The 18,942-nt window shown below is 34.7% G+C and overlaps 2 protein-coding genes and 1 long non-coding RNA gene across 7 annotated transcripts; all 3 read right to left on the bottom strand.

The window, feature by feature from the left end:
* Positions 1–1,133: 1,133 nt before the first annotated feature.
* LOC117909600 lies at positions 1,134–3,103 on the bottom strand. 2 transcript variants are annotated; one of them, XR_004650409.1, is made up of 3 exons: positions 2,941–3,103; positions 1,994–2,253; positions 1,134–1,323 (listed from the first exon to the last, which is right to left on the bottom strand). It is a non-coding gene; the product is annotated as an uncharacterized LOC117909600 (long non-coding RNA). The 2 variants fall into 2 exon arrangements; XR_004650408.1 differs by lacking the exon at positions 1,134–1,323 and adding an exon at positions 1,389–1,834.
* A 652-nt stretch (positions 3,104–3,755) lies between these two features.
* On the bottom strand, positions 3,756–10,414 carry LOC117908732 (putative MO25-like protein At5g47540). Its single transcript, XM_034822424.1, has 11 exons — positions 9,960–10,414; positions 8,521–8,682; positions 8,205–8,323; positions 7,492–7,566; positions 6,838–6,931; positions 5,410–5,469; positions 5,157–5,225; positions 4,647–4,745; positions 4,219–4,263; positions 4,024–4,126; positions 3,756–3,945 (listed from the first exon to the last, which is right to left on the bottom strand). Exons 1-11 carry the CDS (start codon positions 10,074–10,076, stop codon positions 3,878–3,880), a joined length of 1,011 nt encoding a protein of 336 aa, XP_034678315.1. The 5' UTR covers positions 10,077–10,414; the 3' UTR covers positions 3,756–3,877.
* Positions 10,415–11,568: 1,154 nt separating this feature from the next.
* LOC117909098 (beta-1,2-xylosyltransferase) lies at positions 11,569–17,972 on the bottom strand. Of its 4 annotated transcripts, none has more exons than XR_004650304.1 (4): positions 17,239–17,971; positions 15,794–15,943; positions 13,486–14,586; positions 11,569–12,313 (listed from the first exon to the last, which is right to left on the bottom strand). XR_004650304.1 is itself a non-coding variant. In XM_034822999.1 (3 exons), exons 1-3 carry the CDS (start codon positions 17,911–17,913, stop codon positions 13,864–13,866), a joined length of 1,548 nt encoding a protein of 515 aa, XP_034678890.1. In that variant the 5' UTR covers positions 17,914–17,971; the 3' UTR covers positions 13,175–13,863. The 4 variants fall into 4 exon arrangements, 2 of the variants coding, with proteins under 2 accessions (XP_034678890.1, XP_034678891.1); XR_004650305.1 differs by having other exon boundaries at positions 13,491–14,586; XM_034822999.1 differs by lacking the exon at positions 11,569–12,313 and having other exon boundaries at positions 13,175–14,586.
* Positions 17,973–18,942: the final 970 nt, after the last annotated feature.

The raw sequence follows: 18,942 nt of genomic DNA, 5'->3' as shown, positions 1-18,942 counted from the left end.
ATCAGAAATCACTTCTCATTCCCACTGCCAAACAAAAGACCCACATACTTCTGATATATATCATATAGGAAGACAAACAAGAAAGAAAAAAAAAAAAAAAAACCAACACAAATTCTTATAGAAATTTCATCAAACAGATAATAGGCGTTGCGCATCACTCCTCAGTCATTATTTCCATTTCCAAACAACAGACCCACATACTTCTGACATATCATATAGGAAGACAACAACTAAGAGAAAAAAAAAAAAAAAAGGCAACACAAATTCGTATGGAAATTTCATCAAACAGATAATAAGCGTTGCACATCCGCCCCTCAGTCGCTCACACCATTACTATCCTTAAAACCCATAATAATTATGGGTTTTGGGTATTGATCGTCGAAGGGCTTTTGATTCGATGGGTTTCATAATTATTATGGGTTTTGAGTATTGATAATCCAAGTTGATAATAAATACCCATTTACCATGAGCACACTGAAAAGCTGGAAGCATTCTCCAGATATAAATATAGAAAATCCCGTTTGCAAATTTAGATTTATAGCCGCAAAGAAGCTCACCTTAAATTAAAAGACAAAACCCTGTGCTTTAGAGGTTGAACCGAAGATCTGGAGAGAAGAGCAGGGGGAGAGGGCGCGGAGCAGCTCAGGATGGGAAATATACAGGTGACGGATGTCGGCTTGTGATTCAATAGAAATATTTCATTTAAAGGCATGGGGGTAATAAATAATAATAACCAGAAAAATAATTTCCATCTATTAAAAAAAATTACTCATTAAAAAATGGTCACTCTTATTAAAAATATTTAAATATTGATAAATTAATTTCCCAAGGTGGAGAGACAATTTTTTTTTTATATTATTTTTTTTAAAAAAGAGAAATTATTAATAAACCTTTAATTATATTTCAAATTAAATACATTTAATTCAATCTATTAAGCAATTAGCCATCTTAAGAATATCCACCCTTTTGTTTCACTAGTCATAACTAACTGGAAATAGGCTTCAAGTCCAGTCCAGTGTAGGACTCATATCTGGGAACCAAAAAGTTGCAGGCCTTCTGCTTGAACACTAATTTATCTTTCATCTCTAATCGGTCACAACACCCTTCAAGCAAACTGTAAACAACACCAGGGAAAATCCCAAGGAAAACTAGCACTACCATATTATAAGAATCATGCCTTCCTTCCGGGTTATTAGTTATTACACATGATTCTTACTTGAGGAAGATTACATGAGAACAAACAGCTAACTTCTCAGCTGAATGTCTAAAGCATTGCTTCTTTGCCACATTGCAAGTGCTACCTTTGCCATATCTCCAAGTGATCTGACCAAACACCAACACAATCAAACAAGTTTTTATCCTACAGAATGGCAGAAAACTAGGCAGAATACCGTCTTCAACAACTACAAATATGTTTTATTTAAGTTATAATCAGTAATTTTAAAACTATAACCGCTATATGCATTATATTAAGCAGGGATAAGTGTTTCTGGTGACCTTTCCTTTTTATCCTTTCAGCAAGAGCTATAATTTTACATTAGAACTTCTCATATGCAGTGGCAGAGCCAGAAATGTAAGGCACAAATTTTTTTTGGGCCCGGAGGCGGGGATGTGTTATCAAGATGCAAACTTGGCTTGGAGGTTAAGCCCTTTTTGCAACACAACTCAAACTATGGGGGGAGGTGTGGGGGGCACTTCCTCCTCTGAGCATATGGTGGCTCTGCCAGTGCTCATATGCCTTGACACTAAATACATCATGCAGGTCAAGCTCCATACTTAGCACAAATCCTACCCAAATATTGCAAGCTCCACATGTGCAAATGCATTAGTTCCCCTGAAATTCCAAAAAGTTCTTCAAAATCTTTTCATGGCAGGAGATAGAAGTCATGAAGACCCAAATGACATATTTTGAAACCCTTCATAATTTCTTAACTTTGAAACTGAGACAAGAACAATTTCTTACTAATTCCTAAACAATTGTATGAGTTTGTACCTAGATGGAAAGCATGCTTCTGTCATTCATCCTTTGTCTTTCTCTTTCTCAGCCATTCTTTGACAGCTTCCTTTCGAGGATTGGTTAGTTCTTGTTGAGTATCAATGTTGACAAATGCGTAATACAAACCAACACCATATAGGGTGATACCCAATATGAAACTTCCTATGGTCAGTGCCCTCATCTTGGGTGAAGAGGAAAGAGGCATCATCCTTAGATCAGCTAGTCGCACACTTGATGAGTTGATTTGATTGGAGCAACTGTCACAAAAAGCATTGGACACAGGAGCACATTAGAAGAAGCTAGAACCATTCATATCAGTTCCATCAATGCCCAGAATTTGAAGCATCCTCATCAAACTTACAACAAAAATCAATACTCCCAGAAAAGCTTTGTTTCTGAGGTTAACAAAAACTAAGGATTATATCCCCTTTTCATGCTTCTGTTTCCTTCTAAGAGCTAGTTTTCTTTCTGTTTTTGATCAAATTCACTCCTTCCACATCTTCTACTTATAATTTTAGAAGTAGAAAACATGTTTCATGCATCAAACTCAACTGGGCACCACATGGATAGCGTTGAAATAGTAGTTGCAGAGGGACACAGTGATTTTCTTCCTATTTGACCCATTTGATTCCCTTCTTCAGAAACAAAGATCCGATATGATCTCCCCTGGAAGACTAATAAATATAACTTCATAAGTGCACACTGACAACATTTCAACTGCCTAGAGCCAAGAACCAAAAAAAAAGTGTTGGATTTTAGGTAGATATGTATCAAGAAAACTCCAGCAACAACACTGCTAGTGAAATTCTTCACAAAAAAGATGAATATGAATAATAAAAAAATGACACAAAGGAACACAACATCTCAAGGGTATTTCGTCAAACACATAATGGGCATTACTCAATCACTGCTCACTTCAGCACACAACCGCAAAGGAAGCTTACCTCTACGCTCAAACAGCTGTTTCCTTCCCAGTGGAAGATCTAAACGCTTCTTTTTTGGGTTCAAAGGAACGGATTCGCGGGTGTCTGAGCGCCAGACTGAATTGTCGGGGTGGTAAATGGCTAGGGTTCTTCTTGAGAATATTAGATGGCGTGTTTCAAGTGACTTTCAAATAGGTGATGATGTTAAATACATACACCCCCTTTTCCCCCACAAGAGTCCGTTTCCAGTGATCCACGAAGCGGTTTTTTTTTGTTGTTTTATTATTATTATTATTATTATTATTATTATTATTTAAATTTTCTACCTAAAAAGTGTTTTTAAAGCAAAATTAGATGTTGGTAAAAATTTAGAAAGTGTTTTCAAAAATCTGAAAAATTATTTATAGTGATAAAAAATTGTTTGTAGTATTTTTTGAAAGAAAAAAAAACTTTATTGTATATTTTTTTAAAAACAATTGTTGGAAAAATAAATACTTCAAATAGAAACGTCCTCCAACCCACTCTATTATAACTATTTTTTCCTTTTAGCGATATTTCTTAGATACTTATATTATTAATTTGTGGGTATTAAAAATTTTAAAAACTTAATTATATTTTTAAAAATATTTTTATCCAGGTGGATTACTTACAAAAAGTCACTGAAAATTGTAAAAATATTTTTATTTTTATTTTTAAAATAAACAAAAACTTGCCATATTCATCTCATATATATATATATATATTCTTTTATCTTATTTAAAAATAAATAATATCAGTCACTTCCATATAAAATGAACAAACTATGTATGGGGAATGGCATAAAAATATTCACAAAATTAAAAATAATTATGGGGTATGTCTATTAGGAGTCGAAACTCAAAATAGCAGGAAATCATCTGTTTTTCAGAACTAATTAGTAATTAATTCTGAAGTTTCCATCTAATTCACATGAGCTCATTCATTTGGGTTGTAACTCAGCGATCTCCTTTACAACATGAGCCTTATCTTCCTCAAACCCCTCATTCTCTGCAATCAAACAAACTTGGATTAAACTCAGCCCCAACTGCCAAGATGGCCTTAATTCAAGGCAAAAGTTTATGATACCTCCATCAATCTTGAAGTTGCTAAAAAAGAATAGAAGCTTGGTTCTGTTGGCCACTAGTATGTTGATAATGTCATCAGGCTTATTCTTGTTCGCAACAAATAGCTGTCGGAGCGAGACGAGAAAAGCAGATTAAAAACCAGTGAACATTGCATCCAAAATGACATATTACAAGAACCTGCTAAATATTTGAGCACCTTGAACACATGGAAGGCTTCTATCTGGATGGTCTTGCTTGGCTCCTGCAGACAAGGAATTCATAAACTTAACACAGTAAAACTTAACCCATTGTTGCTTTTGATTACTGGGAACACAAACTTGAGGGCTTATAACCGGTCCAGATGGAGCATAGAGACAACAATTGATGCCTAATATGTTTATTTAGAGGGCATTTAGAGATGCCCGATATCTGAATTTTATCCTTCAAGTCATCAAGTGTTATGTGAAGAGCCTAGTTGAATCATTTCAACCTGAACTCAGAGAATTCACTGTGAATGTGCATTATTATCATATCACTACTATATTAATATGGAATAGGACAGAATAAGCTATCCCAGCATTTGAATTTAACAATAAAGCCGACAATTTAAATCTTGTCTGAAAGAAAATGCAAGACTAAACATACCCTGAGAAGATTCATTAAAATCCTCATGTTATCCTTTGAGCTGACATAGCGCACCATCACAGCACAATTTGAACGATCAAGTAAAATTTCTGCCAACAGCTGATAAGGATTACAGAGGTTGTCAGCCTAAGGATTTCTGTAGTATCTCTTTTAGTAAGATATATAGCCCCATCAGAGCCTAAAACATTTGCTAAACAAACAAAGGTTTTTATTCATGCTGCAGCAAAATCAATTCAAGAAAAAAGAGAAGCTGTCCATAAAATGGTTATGAAAATTACAGCATAACCAGGGCCATTGTTATTCTTAGGGTGTTCTCTAAACACATGCATCTACTCTTAGTTCTGGTGACTATAAGAGCATGAGAAAAAAGACGTCTCAGAGTACTAATAGTGGTGAAAAGGGAAAGTGACGACCCCCTTATAAGAAATAGATCGAGTACAAAAGAATCACATAGTAAATTCAGATATTTTGATTTCTTAACACCCTGAAATCTCAAAATTTTGATTGTACCTTGACACCTTGACGCCTAGTGACATAATTTTCAGATTCCAGCAGCTTTGTGTTATATTCTGCAAAAAACTAGAACCATAGACATAGTTTTAGGCTTCTATGTCACCATCAAACAGGGAAGGCAAATAAAGAAAAACTAATTGGGAAAGACAATTTGTGCACTGGAATTTGACGGAAAAATAAAAAATAAAAATCAGACTTATGCCTGAGTACATGGTAAACCTCCTGAATATCTATGAAAACAACTCCTTACCCAATCATAATTCCATTTAAGAAATTCAGCTACTGTAGACTTGTGCCTCGTCAGAAGCTCCTGTGATGAATGGTCAAAGTAGATCAGTGCACAAGTATGTAAATGAGACAATTCTCTGTTATTAGGACAGGCAGGAGTTCCTGAATATTCTATACCACAATTCTTCTTTTAAGCCTGGATAATAATTTAGTAAAACAGATATTTTTCATTACCATCATCCATACGTGATAAAAAAAAATAAAAAAATAAAAATTCCCAGATAATATAAAATGGTACCTGTGCCAACAAAAGCCATGGTCAGAACTTATAAGAAAAAATAAGTCTCCAATAATAAAAAGCAGAACTAAAAGATGGCAAATACTGGAGAACTATGTGGCCTGTAAAGAAAAAAAATCCTAGCTGTTGGCCACTCATCTCCTGCTTCATTGTTCCATCTCTAACTTTGGCATGTTTTCCAGATCTTCCTTTATCTAGTTGGCATAACCTAAGTGGATATTGTTTTCATGAAACTCTTGATACGTATTCCAGCAGAACCTTCATGGGGTGGAGGACTTCAAAGAATTTGTTATTTGACTAGGAGTTGTCACCAATAGTTGTCTCTAGTTTTTCATGAGGCGCGTTTCACTTTGATCTATTTGTGTTTTCTTGAGGTTCATGAGCATTCCTCTCTCAGATTCACAGATTTTTATGGAGCTTGAATTTGTTCGCTTTGACATGGTTTCATTTTATAGGTCTACACATTTGGGCACTTTTAGCCACAGAGGTGCACCTCTTGGATATTCCTTTCTTTCAAATTACTGAGTCCATCTACTTTTCTTATTGAAAAGAAAAACCAATTTCTGTTTCTGAAAACAAAAAAATGAAAATTCCATGGAAGTGTAATTGAAAAAGTTCTTTAAGAAGGTTCATTTTCAGGAAACATAAAAATGTTGTTTTTCGTATTTTAAAAAAGCAGTACTTTAACACATGAAAATGTCCAAGAAACAACAAGTTTTAAAACATGTTCATCATTTTTATCTTTGACAAAACAAAACAAATTGCATAAAATTGTTTTCATTCCTGAACCTGCCAATTTCCAGGATACAACAAAATGGTGCTCAACAAGAAACTTATTCCCTGCATCTTGCAACTGAAGACTCAGATCAAAATTATTCTCAATCTCTCTAAATATCCTACCTCCCTGTTGTATCAGATTACTTGACTTTCATTGACTCAATTCTTGTCAAACATGGAATCATTCTATATATCAGATAATCTCAATTTGATCTAGATTGTTTCATCACAGTGATCATTACTAATTAATTTTCCAGATTGTGCTCGGTTATACTAGTATCTCCTTAAGAGTTTAGATCAAAACTGAAAGCTACTAAGCTAGGTAATTAACAGCCCTTCGCACCAGAGAGCAAATGGGTAACAAGCACAACCTACCTTAAAAGTTGCAGTTGCATCTGCAGCAACATCAAAATTTGGGATTTGTATATAGTCAAAAAACTTCCTCATCTGCTGTGATTCCAAGACATGCCTATGAAAAATTAAAGACAATGTAATAAAATTGAAAGTTCAAAGGAAAATGCACTAGAATACCCAATTAAGGAATCACAAAAAAGTATGAAAAAAACTAGACTTTTACTCAACTAGGTCAGGAATAAGAGGCCATTGCCTCATATTAATGGTGAATGTTTCAGGCTATCAAGCACAAATGCAAAAGGACACTGCTAGTGGGACCAGCACTACGTAATGGCTTTTTTTTTTTTTTTTTTTTCCAGATTCTAAATAACTATTAGTTGTTGGATACAAGTACTGTACACAAGGATTTGGAAAAATATTGAAGACTGACAAATAACATAGACATCTTCGCCCCCTGTTGCTACATATAAAGAGGAAAAAAAAGGTGTTTAAACCATTGAATTCAGCTTAAAGTACTCTACCTCAATATATATATTTCTTAATAAAAAAAAGGGTAGAAATACAAAACACATTTTCACCTTCTGATTAAAAAGGATTACAGTAGTTTGAACCAATGTCCCAAAAAAAGAAAAAAAGAAACCCAATTTACTAATCAACCTTTTTCATATCATTTACCTTGCAATGCTCTGATGGCGTATGCACTCTTTCAACATTCCACCATAATGTAAAGCAATGTCCAGATCCTCATACCTAAAGGAATTCCATGATAAGCAATATATTTTACAAGTAATAAGCTGAAGATTGATAAATAGAATGTCTAAATATTCTCCAATGACGCTAGTTCAAAAGCAGATTCTTGATCCTGGACAGGGAGGGAAAAGTCAGGCCTAACCAAGGTTTTGGGACCTAATTCAGCCAATCCAATCCGGTTATTAATACCAGGTATGTTTAAATACTATAATGTTCCAAAATCTATTTCATGTTTTGTTTTCTTCTGTAGTGTGTCTGTTTTCTAGAAATTTTCTTGCTAGAAATAGTTTGGTGAGTACAGTTCAGGCTTAGCCAAGCCCAAATTTAACCAAACCAGAATATCATCCCCACTACCCGCTTTAATTTTAGAGATTTCCAAAATGAGTGGAAGCCCTTCACAAACCATTCAAGGATTAGTGGTATAATGTGAAATAGTTTCAATGGAGTTGGATAAGCAGTAAATGACATTAAAAAAAATTGGACATCTTTCATAATTCTGTCTGTAATGCAGATGCTTTCGTACAGATTCGCATTCTAACTTGTGAAGACAAGAAAAAAAAAAAAAAAAAAAACAATTTATATTCTCAATATAATTTGGTAAAGCCAGCATTTCTAGACCTCCAGAGCCAATTGCTTACCCTGATATCAAAAGCTCCATAAGATCTAAGTTTGCTTCCAAGTAATCAGAAGCAATGAGTCGTGATTTAACCTGTTGCCTCTGCAAATTTGCAACCACTTGGGTGGCATCCCTACGAGCCTATTAAAATTTTGCTTCTTCATTATTAGCAAACCAGGAAAATAAAAGTACAGAATGTGGTAAAAGGATGAGCAATCCAATATCTGCATATTATGCATTTATACATGAAGAAAAACCACAAAAATAAATATGAAACTAATTCAAGTTTATCATGCAACATGATTAATATACAAGATATTAATGTTTAGCATCCTCACCTCCAAGTTCATTTTTCGAAGAAAGATAATGAGGAGACGAAGTGTGTTCTCTTTGAAAAACTCCTGGGTCAATTCTGCACAAGCTTCAGCAATAGGTTCATTTTCACCACTACCATAGAGAATCAACTTCAACTCCCAGATGAGCTTACTCAATTCTGCCATCTGAAAACAAGTTTTCACATCAATTACAACAGAACAAAACAAAAACTAACTGAAAATATGCAGCACAGAGTGGATAAACAATTCATGAGGTTGGATTGCTTCTTACATGTCAATACATAAATACACGGGAAATTGTCAACTTAAAAAAGGGTGATAAAAATAAAATTCCAGGTTCATGCCAAAAGCAAAATATACACTTTATATCTATCAGAACTATAATCATCTTGCCACAGCCCACAGAGCATAAAGTGAGCTATTATCCCTACAATCTTACTACTTGGTTAAAATTAGAAATATGAAAGATAAAGAACAATTACCCAACATCTACTTCATCCACCACTATTTTACATCCAGAAAAAGACCAAAAGTTTAGAACCTGTTTGGGAACATTTTCGGAAATAGTTTTTGAGAATAGTTATCAAAAATAGTTTTATAATGTTTTCTAGAACTAAAGTCTGTTTAAGAACCATGAATATTCTCATCTTATTTTTGTGTTTTCACATATTTCTTAAAAGTAACTTTTATTTAGAATGCCTTATTTTCAATCATTCTCCATATTTTTTTAAAATTGTATTAAAAAAACAAGAAAAAGCATCTGAAAATAATTAAACATGTTATCAGAGAAATATCATATTTTCATAACAATTCTCAAAAACATGTTTTGGTAACCAGTGATAAAAAATTGTTCTTGAGAACAGATCCCAAACATAGTCTTATGCTCCCTTGAACCACAAAAACACAAGTAAAAACTTCTCTTCCTTGAACTACAATCTGTTATAGAACACTGGTAACCAGTTGGATCATGATCCAATTTTGACCCCATCAAGAAATTGGTCACAAGACTACTAAGATCCAACTTTCCACATCTGAATCCAATTTATGAGATTCAATTACAATAGCATCCAACTCTTATGCTTGCATAACTCAATCAAGCCCAACTCAACCGATCACGTAACCAAAAAACTTAATCAGTGGCCATTCCGAGTGGAGCTTGATCAAACTCAGATCTTGTTTCAATGACACCAAGTTTGATCAATTTGCCACCCTAGGTACATCTTATAAGATTCAAAATTTTCTTTTTTTCTCAAGAACCGAAGGAAATGTGAGAAGAAACTCATGAACTCTAGTACAATTATCAAAATCATTTCCAAGCTTATCCTTTTCCAAATGAATCAGACGAATTTAACCATAGAAATGTGCTAAAAAACACATCATTCAACATTAGTTCAGTCTCAAACCAAGATCGAACTTCACACAAGCCATAAATTAGACCGAACCTTCAGTTCGCGCTTGGTGTCACGGTCGCTGCAGCCGCTGAGGTATATCAGAAGGTCGCGAGTTTGGCGGACGAGGTATGCCGGAGTTCGAGGCTTGGTCTTGAAGAGTGCTTTCATTGTGCTGTTGGGCAGTCCTGGGACGAAGAGCAGGATTTTCCGGGAAAACTCTCACAATTCTCTATCTGTGTTTGCTTGTGTGGCCTTTTCTCTGTAAGGGTATGGGATATGATGTTTGGAGAGCTGTTTGTTTCTCGGGAAAATCGAGGGACTAGTAACGTTGCCATATACACGTAGCTGGTTCGATATTTGCCTGCCTTTTCTTTTTTTTCTGGGACCAAAAATGACGTCGTTTTATTGTGCGAAGTGAGTGGGATCCCATCAGAATGACGTCGTTTTAGCGCAGGGAGTGAATAATGCGCTTTCCCGCGAGTATTTTTAAATACGCCTTTGTATCTTTCAAGCCAGCACTTGCCAACTTCACAAGAAAACTCTTTATGTTTCAATATATATACATATAGGGAAAAGGGTTTCACATCTCAAAACTCGTACTCTTCAATAAACATGGTATAATAATCATCTTAAAAATATAAACTCGGGTTCAAACCGTATTAATCCAATTACAAATAATAATTAATCTAAATTTAATCTAAATACGATTATACCTAACTCAAACCTATAAATAAATGTGTCGGATTCAAGTTGTATGAATAAATCGTATTAAACTTTAGGTTATGTTTAGTTCTCAAAAAATACTAAGGAAAAAAAATGCAAAAGAAAATAAAATTTTCATGTTTGATTAACTTATGAAAAATATAAAAAAAAATCAAATATAATTAAAATTAATTAAAAACTTATATATTTTTAAATTATTTAATCTTTATATTGATAAGTTAAAATAAATAAAATGAATTTGAAGTAACAAAAAAAATAATTTATCAAATTTTAATTTATTTTATTATTTTTCTTTCTTTTTACTTTTCCTTTGTATTTTATTTCTCTTACATTTTCCTTTAAATTTTCTGGAATCAAACATAGCCTTAATGCCTGTAATCACTTCTTAAATTAAAGAAAATTTATATAGTATATTTATTATAAATAAATAAATTAATTAATTAGGAAAAAACATTTAATAAGGATAAATTGTGGATGTAAACCACTTGCATATGTGATTAGGTTTTATCTATATATATATATGGGGTAAGATTTGGCATATATCTCAAAAAAACCAAAAGATGAAAAAAGAAATAAAAACAAACTCTGAACTTGTCATGCACTTACATGTGGAAAAAGACATATTTGTCTTATAATTAAGTTGCTTTATTTGCCTTTGATTCCGTTACTTTTTTTTCTTTTTCTTTTAGCAAGCATTTTCTACAACCAAAAATTTAGATATAAATAAATTTAGCCATGATTCTTTTTAAAAAGGAAAAAGATCTAAAAAAGGAAATATTTGGGACATAGGCCAGGTAAGAAAATGAGACTTTTTAGCCAGGTGTCATATTTTATTGGCCACATCATGGAAACCCATTCCTTGTGGATTAGAAAATTAGGAACAATGCATGAGCAGATCAAGCATTACTGTATTAGTTTTCTATTTGTGTCAACAAAATAAACTTTATCTTTGCCCATCTCTATAAATATCCTTTCCATAAAATATTATGATTATGATTCCAGTTCAGCTACTGACCATTTGGAAAAATTTAAAACAAATATTAAAAATATAACAAAAAGACAGTTGAGAAATAAAACAATCATTGCCAGCTGCCTTCTTTATGTCACCTTATGAATCCTTTTTTCCTTGGTGCCAACTTTCAATGGTGCTGTGTAAAAAACTACCCGTCCAGATTTTAAAATAACATGCCATTTCCAGTTTCCACCCCCATTTTTGTTATCCTCTGCCCTTGTAACCAACCCCTTCATCTGTTTGTCAGAGCTTGGAACCCAATGGAGCTTCTTCCCAGCATTCCAGAAGCTCAGATGTTTCAAAATCGAGGAAGTCCTCAGTTTTACTCAAGCCTGCAATTCACTTTCAAATGGTGTCAGGGATTTGGCATGAGATGAGAGAAGAGGCAAAAATGGAGGATGATGGGAGGACTGCACTGCAGTGGTGTGGATAGCCCCATAAATCCCATGTTGATAACCTGGATGAGGTGTGGAGGGTGGATGGAAGCAGTTACTTATTCAAGTTATAGAGACTGGGAAAGAATGAGAGGAATCTTCAGGGTAAATGGGTGTTGACTCGTGATCTGATCACATTTAGAGATCAACATTAGCAATGCCCATGTATGGTCTCTAAGGAAGTGCCACGTCTCACAGCTTCAGTGCCAGAATTTGGGCTTGCTCCCAGCAGTCTTCTGCAGGAAGTGTGTAGCATTTGATATAATTCCAGAATGAGTCCATTAAAAAGAGCTACCAGGGGTCAAGACAGAGGCTATTTCACCAAACATTGACAAACAATATTTAACCCATAGAAGACTGTCATTTCATCAGAATTAATCACAAGATTCCACCCATCGCCAGCCAGCAAGAAAAAGAAGGAAAATACCATCACTAACTATAAGCCCCATGCAGGTACCATGCAAAGTTTCCCATCTTCAATGGGTGCTAACTTAACCCAAAGTTGCAAACCTAGTTACTATTAATCCTAGTCTTGGTAGGATGCATTTTCTCAAGGAGTAGTGGAATTTCTAAGGCTTCAAGAGTATAACTGGAAATTTCAGGGAAGCATCAAAATTGGAAACATCTGCGAAATTTCAGGACAACATTTGGAAACAGGTAAATGCCAAAACATAAGAAACACTCTGGAAAGTCCTAAGATAATCAATGTGGAAATATCTCCCATAGTTCTCATTCTCTTTTGATATTCCTATGATGGTTTACAAACATTATTTCTTATGATTTTTAAATTCTTTCCTTAAAAATTTCCAGTTTGATTTCCCACATAACCATTTTAATACTTTCTATTTGTTATGCCAAAATTTCTAATCATGTTTATGCTTCTTTTAATCCAACATCACATTTCCATTTTTTGACTCTTAGATTACAGATTGTTTAGCCATTTCATGTGCCAGATATATTTCTTGGCCAGAGTTGCCAAATTTCCCACTTCCATTTCCCAATCTTGCAACTGGATTTAAATTCTTTCCATGAATCAGCTCAGGCAGGAGGAAAAGGAAGAAAACAATGTTAAAGCTTCAGTTGGGATAAGGCTTTGCTGAGTCAAATTTGAGCATTTTTCACTGTGATTTAAAAGAATTTACAAGAAGTCTCTCTGATCTGTATTGAATAGAATCCCACCAAATTGAAATCAACTGGTGAATCAGTCTATTGTACAAGAAGGTGGTTGTGTAAATAAATAAAGAATTGGCTTCCAAGCAAAATCAAAAGGTAGCCTACATCCCCCTCCTAGAGACACTAAATACTTGAAATGAACAATATGAAAGGTGCAAAGACAGCATATCAGGCATTCTCCCTATGGACACCAAATAATTGAAATGACAATACGAAGGGTGTCAAGATAACATACCACACCCGAAGTAATTATTCTATCCACCTTTCCCTGAAAATCTTCCACTGAATTGCTAGATATGTGCTGCAAAAAGAGCAGTCAAGGCCCCTATGTTTTGGCAACCCGTCTTCAATGGATCATCAATTGGAGCAAACCCTTGGAATGATAAAAATCCCCATTAAAGAAACTATAGTTTCTTTTCTTCAATGAAATATCCATTTGAACAATGCAGAATGGCAGCAGTGGGAAAAGCCAAAACTGTACAAAAAGAGAATATGGCACGCCAAACAATAGACTTCAAAAACTGAGATACAAAACATGGGGTGGACTTCTCTTTGTCCTTGTACTTCCCAGCAAAGAGGGATGAATCTATTTCCCGAAGAAACCATAAAATTTTCAGCATCCAAGGCTTTTCACTATGCTGTTAAGCTGATCAATAACCACTCTAGGATCAGCATATGATCCATCAAGATTAATGGCATGATACTCCAAGCCTTTCCACTGGGAAATCAATGCAAAATGCGGGCGCCTGTATTGGCTGCTAATAATTTCAAGGATCACCGTTTTTGGTCTTGCAGATATTATGTGAGTTAGACCTGCCCCATGAGCTCCAATGATGACTGAAGCATCTTGGATGGCTCGAACTTGCTCTTTCATTGACATGTGAGCAAATAATCCATTGACAAGGTTTATTTTGCATTCCAAATAATTAGATGTCCAGTTCTTTAGAGAATCAAACACCTCCTGTTCATTGCTAAGTCTTGATTCAACCTTACCACCATGACGTGGGTGAGCTACATAATCTTCTCGCCTAACAAAGAGGATATTGTGACCAGAGGCAGGCTTCAGAACACGGTGTCTTCCAACTGGAAACCCAAAAGCTGCTCTTATCATTTCTCCAAACTCAGATAATCGTGCAGTTTTCAAGTCATCAGGGTTTTGCCACAGATCATGTGCAAATGCTCCATGACAATTTATGTTTTCAGACAGCCCCTTAAATAAAGCAGTCTCATATCCCAAAGGCACGAGAACTGCATGACGAAAACAAACTGAACCACTAAAGTTTTTAGCGTATTTAAGACTTGAAAACAGCGCTTTCCATGTTTCTTCTAAAGGTGCCTGAAAATTGTTGCCAGAGGGATTAGGTAAAGCAGTATTTACAAGGGCTGGCTAGTGTTCAATATGGCTTCACAACAAAACAAGCAGAATATATTGAATGGGACAAGTTCACCAAAATATAAACAAATAAAATAATAACAGAATAATTGAATGTCCAAGCTTGGTATATTTTATCTCTCTCTCTTATGGAAACTTAATTGGACCTCCAAATGTGTATTGTATACAGCAGCAACTTACTGTGCATCAGCTTTTTAAGCTTCAAAAGAAAGGAAAAGAAAGGACAAAAAAAAATAAAAATGAAATCTTGAATTAACTTCTAAAGTCCATGTTTGGGTGGCATTTTTCATTGGTTGCTGGTTTACAGGTTCTTAGACATCACATATTATGAAGGCAGGAGCCAATCATTCATGAGGTGTCGAACTTTATATGAAATAATAAACTCTTTGCATTTGCACCAAAATTGAACACACAAGTTGGTATACCGATAAGAAGTATCACAATCATCAAAGCAGAATAGAAGCATGAACACTTACTGAAATTCTAATTAACCTAATTTTAGCCAGATTTAAGAAAAATAAATGGACTCATACAAATGCCAAAAGAAAAGACATTTAAAACACAGTGGATAAAAAATATATCTTTGATAAATTAATTTTAAATCTATCATGTGTGCATCGTGCTTCTTTCAATGAATAAATGAGAGCTTTCTAAGGGTCTTTTTAAGAGGCCAAAAAGAAATTCTGGTACCTCAGAAAGCTAAAATTTTGATGGGGATTGAATTTCTATAATTGTATTTACTTAAGAACAATTTTTACCACACTCTCGAGAGTTTAGATCAGCTCTTGTTTGGATAGCCTGAACTCTCAGTCACTCAAACAACTGATAGAAACTGTAATAATGACACAAGATTTTCACTCAAAAGTTCATTTGATGGAATCTCATAATATTTTTTTCCTTTATAGGTCAACATCTCCATCATCCTCTTCCCCTAAAGTTCCTGATGTTCTCTATTTCCACCTCTTAAGGTGCCCATGCTTCCTTGTCCTTCAGTTTCTTATTTAACAACATGTGAAATAATCACACAGCAGGACTGAATAGTTATTTATGGTATCAAAAACTGATCAACACATTTTTTGCAGCTTAGTTGATGAACATGATAACAAAAGCCTACAAAAGAAATAAACAAAGGGAAATTTGGTATACATACCCTACAGTGGCCATCTATAAAAACCAAATGAGGTCGATTGGGTAAGCCTGTCACTCTAGAAGCAACATATGCACTGTACCAATCTGTAAATGTGTGAAAAAGGTTTGCATACTCAAAGCGTGTGACTAGAAGTGTTGGTTCCTCGATCCACTGAAAGTAGAGGCTTTAATGTCAGGAACACAAAAATCGAGCAAAAATATATTAGAGCAGCAATCACGTTAGCAATGATAAATAATTACTATAACAAGAATGATCATGGGGCTGCACATAATTAGGAAAAAAAAGTCCATCATAAAGTTGTCTACTGGAATTTTTTTAACTTTGTGAAAGTAAAAATGGTGTCAACTGTTACATGCAAACCAAAAAACTCATTCAAAACAATCTAAAATATCAAGAGTAGGATAGAATTAATGTGTAAAAGTTTTGATCCACTCACATATGGTTTTTTTTTTTTTTGGTAGCATGAACTTGTATCATGGAATTGAAAGAGGTCCTATATCCAATTCAATTGATTTGTTGCATTGGAATAGAATAAAATTCCAAAGATCCCAACTCCACAAAAATAGTTCCCAGACTTGGAATTCCAAGTCAAATCTAACACTGTAATCAAACAGAATCTCAGTCAACCAACCACTATTTAACCTTGGTCTCAATGGGAACATTCATAGCATGTATGTCATTTGTGATGATTTAGGTTTAGTTTTATGTCCAGTTTTCCTCTACCTTTTATTTCTGGATTCTTAACCAAAATTTCCCAAAAGCTTCTGCACATACAATATGCTTTGAATCCCAATTGCAGAATAATTTTCCCTTGTCATATCGTGTGGTATACAATCAATCTGAAAGAGAATATGCCATGCGTTTGGACTCCATATTCCAACCTTCATTGAAGGTGCCTTCAGCAACCACACCTAGGATGGGATGGGAATCAACTATGAAAAGTGAACTAATCAGAACCCTTGTTCAGTTCTCAGTTACAGATTCTACACCAAACAATTTACGGTTTTGAATAACTCATTAACTTTTTCATCCATGAAATTGTATCAGATCCTCCTGAAATTTTTGGGATATAACCAATCTACATCTTCCGCCCCCCACCTTTTTTTTTTTTTTCATTTTGAAATTATTTGATTTCGCAAATTTAAGTCAGCTCCCCCATCGTGGAGTCAGATGCCTGCCAAGTCAACTGTGAATTTCGGAAACCCTTGGCACGGCATGCATGAAATGCCCCGTGAAGAATGAAAAGATAAAAACAAAGGAATTTCCAGTAATAAGCAGATTCAGAAGTATAAAAATGGAAATTTCAAGCCATTAAAATGACATTTACTCCAATATACTATTTAAAAAACCGAACTTTAATCCATATTTAAAGAAGTAATAAATTCAACACTTCTAAAACCAGAAAATTCCCAATAATTAGCAGATTGATCAATAAAATTTAATACCTGATCGCACTTGAACTCACTGGATCCAACCAATCGAATCGAATCAAGCAAGCCACGCATAGTATGCCGTGAAATCGCACCCTGCGGCACAAATCGATTCAGAAACTCTTCATCCACAAGCTTCCTCTGACCAAACCGTTCCCCAGCATCAACCTCAAAGGCTCCGGCCTCAAACTCCGGCAACTCCTCCTCCTCCTTCCTCCCAATCACATTCTCCAACCTCTCCCCTCCGATCGACATCTGAATCCTCTCCGGCGTCATCCTCACCCTCCCTCCCTCACACACCGAACTCTGCAACGTCCCGCTGTGCCAGCACCTGAACCACCCGCCCCCGCCGGAGATCCCCGATTCCCTTTCCACCGAAGAACGTCGAAGGTCGATTCGGCGCGTGAAGCCGTTCCCGAAGTAGCCCTCGCAGGAACGAAGAGCCACGGTGGGGTTCAGAGACCACGGAAGGTAAGACGGGAGAATTGGCCATGGCTTGGCGCGGGGGGTGACAGGGAAATGAGGGTGTTTTCCCGGCGGAGTTTTGGGGTTCTCCGGGGAGGCCTTGTGGTTTCCCGGGAGGAGTTTATGGTGGATGAAGAGGAGGTGGTGGTCGGAGGAGAAGAAGTAGAGATAGATGGAGTTGAAAGCGAAGAGAGAGAGCAGGATCTTGAGCTTCTTTCTGTTCATGCTCACTCTCTCTCTCTAGATTTTGTTTTCCCTTTGTCTCTGAGATGACTGGGTGAAGGTTGATGGAGAGCCTTGAGTCTTCTCCTAAGTCTACCGAATGGCGTCATGACGCGTGGCTAGATACGTGACCTCCTCTTGTACGTATCGTTTTTGCAACTCCACCCTAATCCCTGTTACGAATCAAGATTAGCTATTTTATGACAACAAAAAATATGTAAATGGATTTTTTTTTTTTTTTCTGTTTTTCTGAAATATTAACCATTTCTAGTAAACACCCTTTTTATGGGTGAGAAAAATAAGATGACAATATATATATATATATAAAAGAAGGTTTTTTTTTTTCCTCCTATAAAATAAAATATTATTTTCCCTTTAACAAAATTGCTCAAAAATGGATTCGAAGGATTTGAAAAGATAATAGAAAAAGTCTAATTATTATGGGTTGTTTTGTTTTTTTTGTCGAATATTTACTATTTTATTCCATCAAAAGAAACTTGTTATATCATCCAACTGAACAAAACTGAAACTAAAAAACAAATGGAAAGATTTGAATTCAATTTTTGGATACAAGATACCTACGTTCGGAAACATAAAATGGTTTCATATCCTTTTTAATGAAAATTGTAGAATTTGTAATTTAAATAGAATTTGGTTTTTATTAGTATTTTAATTCTATTAAATGTTAAATTATTTGTTATTATTAATGCCTTAATTTATTAAGTATGAAATTATTTTTATTTTTGAATAAGAAGCAATCCCTTACTCTTAGAATTCAGTGGAATAAGTTGAGCTACAATTGTTTTTTATTTGAAAAAATAAAAATAAAAATCTAGAATAACACGGTGTTTGTTTTTTTTAGCTTTTTACTAAAAACAATTTGTTTTCAAACTTAATTTGTTTGTTTTTCTATTTTTTCATTGACTTATTATAAATTTTTATATGAATGAAAAAAATTAAAATATTTGGTTTTTTCTAAAGGTTGTTTGATTAAAAAAAATCTTTTAAAACCCAAATTTTAGAAATTTAACC

The sequence above is a fragment of the Vitis riparia genome, chromosome 19 (genome assembly GCF_004353265.1).
Source record: "Vitis riparia cultivar Riparia Gloire de Montpellier isolate 1030 chromosome 19, EGFV_Vit.rip_1.0, whole genome shotgun sequence".
Lineage (NCBI taxonomy): Eukaryota > Viridiplantae > Streptophyta > Magnoliopsida > Vitales > Vitaceae > Vitis > Vitis riparia.
Note: the sequence above shows the minus strand (reverse complement) of the source record. Positions and strands in the feature narration are given on the sequence as shown.

What these genes read in the sequence shown, in the direction of transcription:
- LOC117908732 (XM_034822424.1), bottom strand. Translation starts at nt 10,076, where the DNA reads ATGAAAGCACTCTTCAAGACCAAGCCTCGAACTCCGGCATACCTCGTC. An exon ending in TTAAATGGAATTATGATTGG is followed by an intron (nt 5,226 to 5,409) that starts GTAAGGAGTTGT and finishes CTATGGTTCTAG; the next exon opens with TTTTTTGCAGAATATAACAC. An exon ending in AAGCCTTCCATGTGTTCAAG is followed by an intron (nt 4,127 to 4,218) that starts GTGCTCAAATAT and finishes TCGCTCCGACAG; the next exon opens with CTATTTGTTGCGAACAAGAA.
- LOC117909098 (XM_034822999.1), bottom strand. Translation starts at nt 17,913, where the DNA reads ATGAACAGAAAGAAGCTCAAGATCCTGCTCTCTCTCTTCGCTTTCAAC. An exon ending in GTGAGTTCAAGTGCGATCAG is followed by an intron (nt 15,944 to 17,238) that starts GTATTAAATTTT and finishes CTCTACTTTCAG; the next exon opens with TGGATCGAGGAACCAACACT. An exon ending in TTATAGATGGCCACTGTAGG is followed by an intron (nt 14,587 to 15,793) that starts GTATGTATACCA and finishes AACAATTTTCAG; the next exon opens with GCACCTTTAGAAGAAACATG.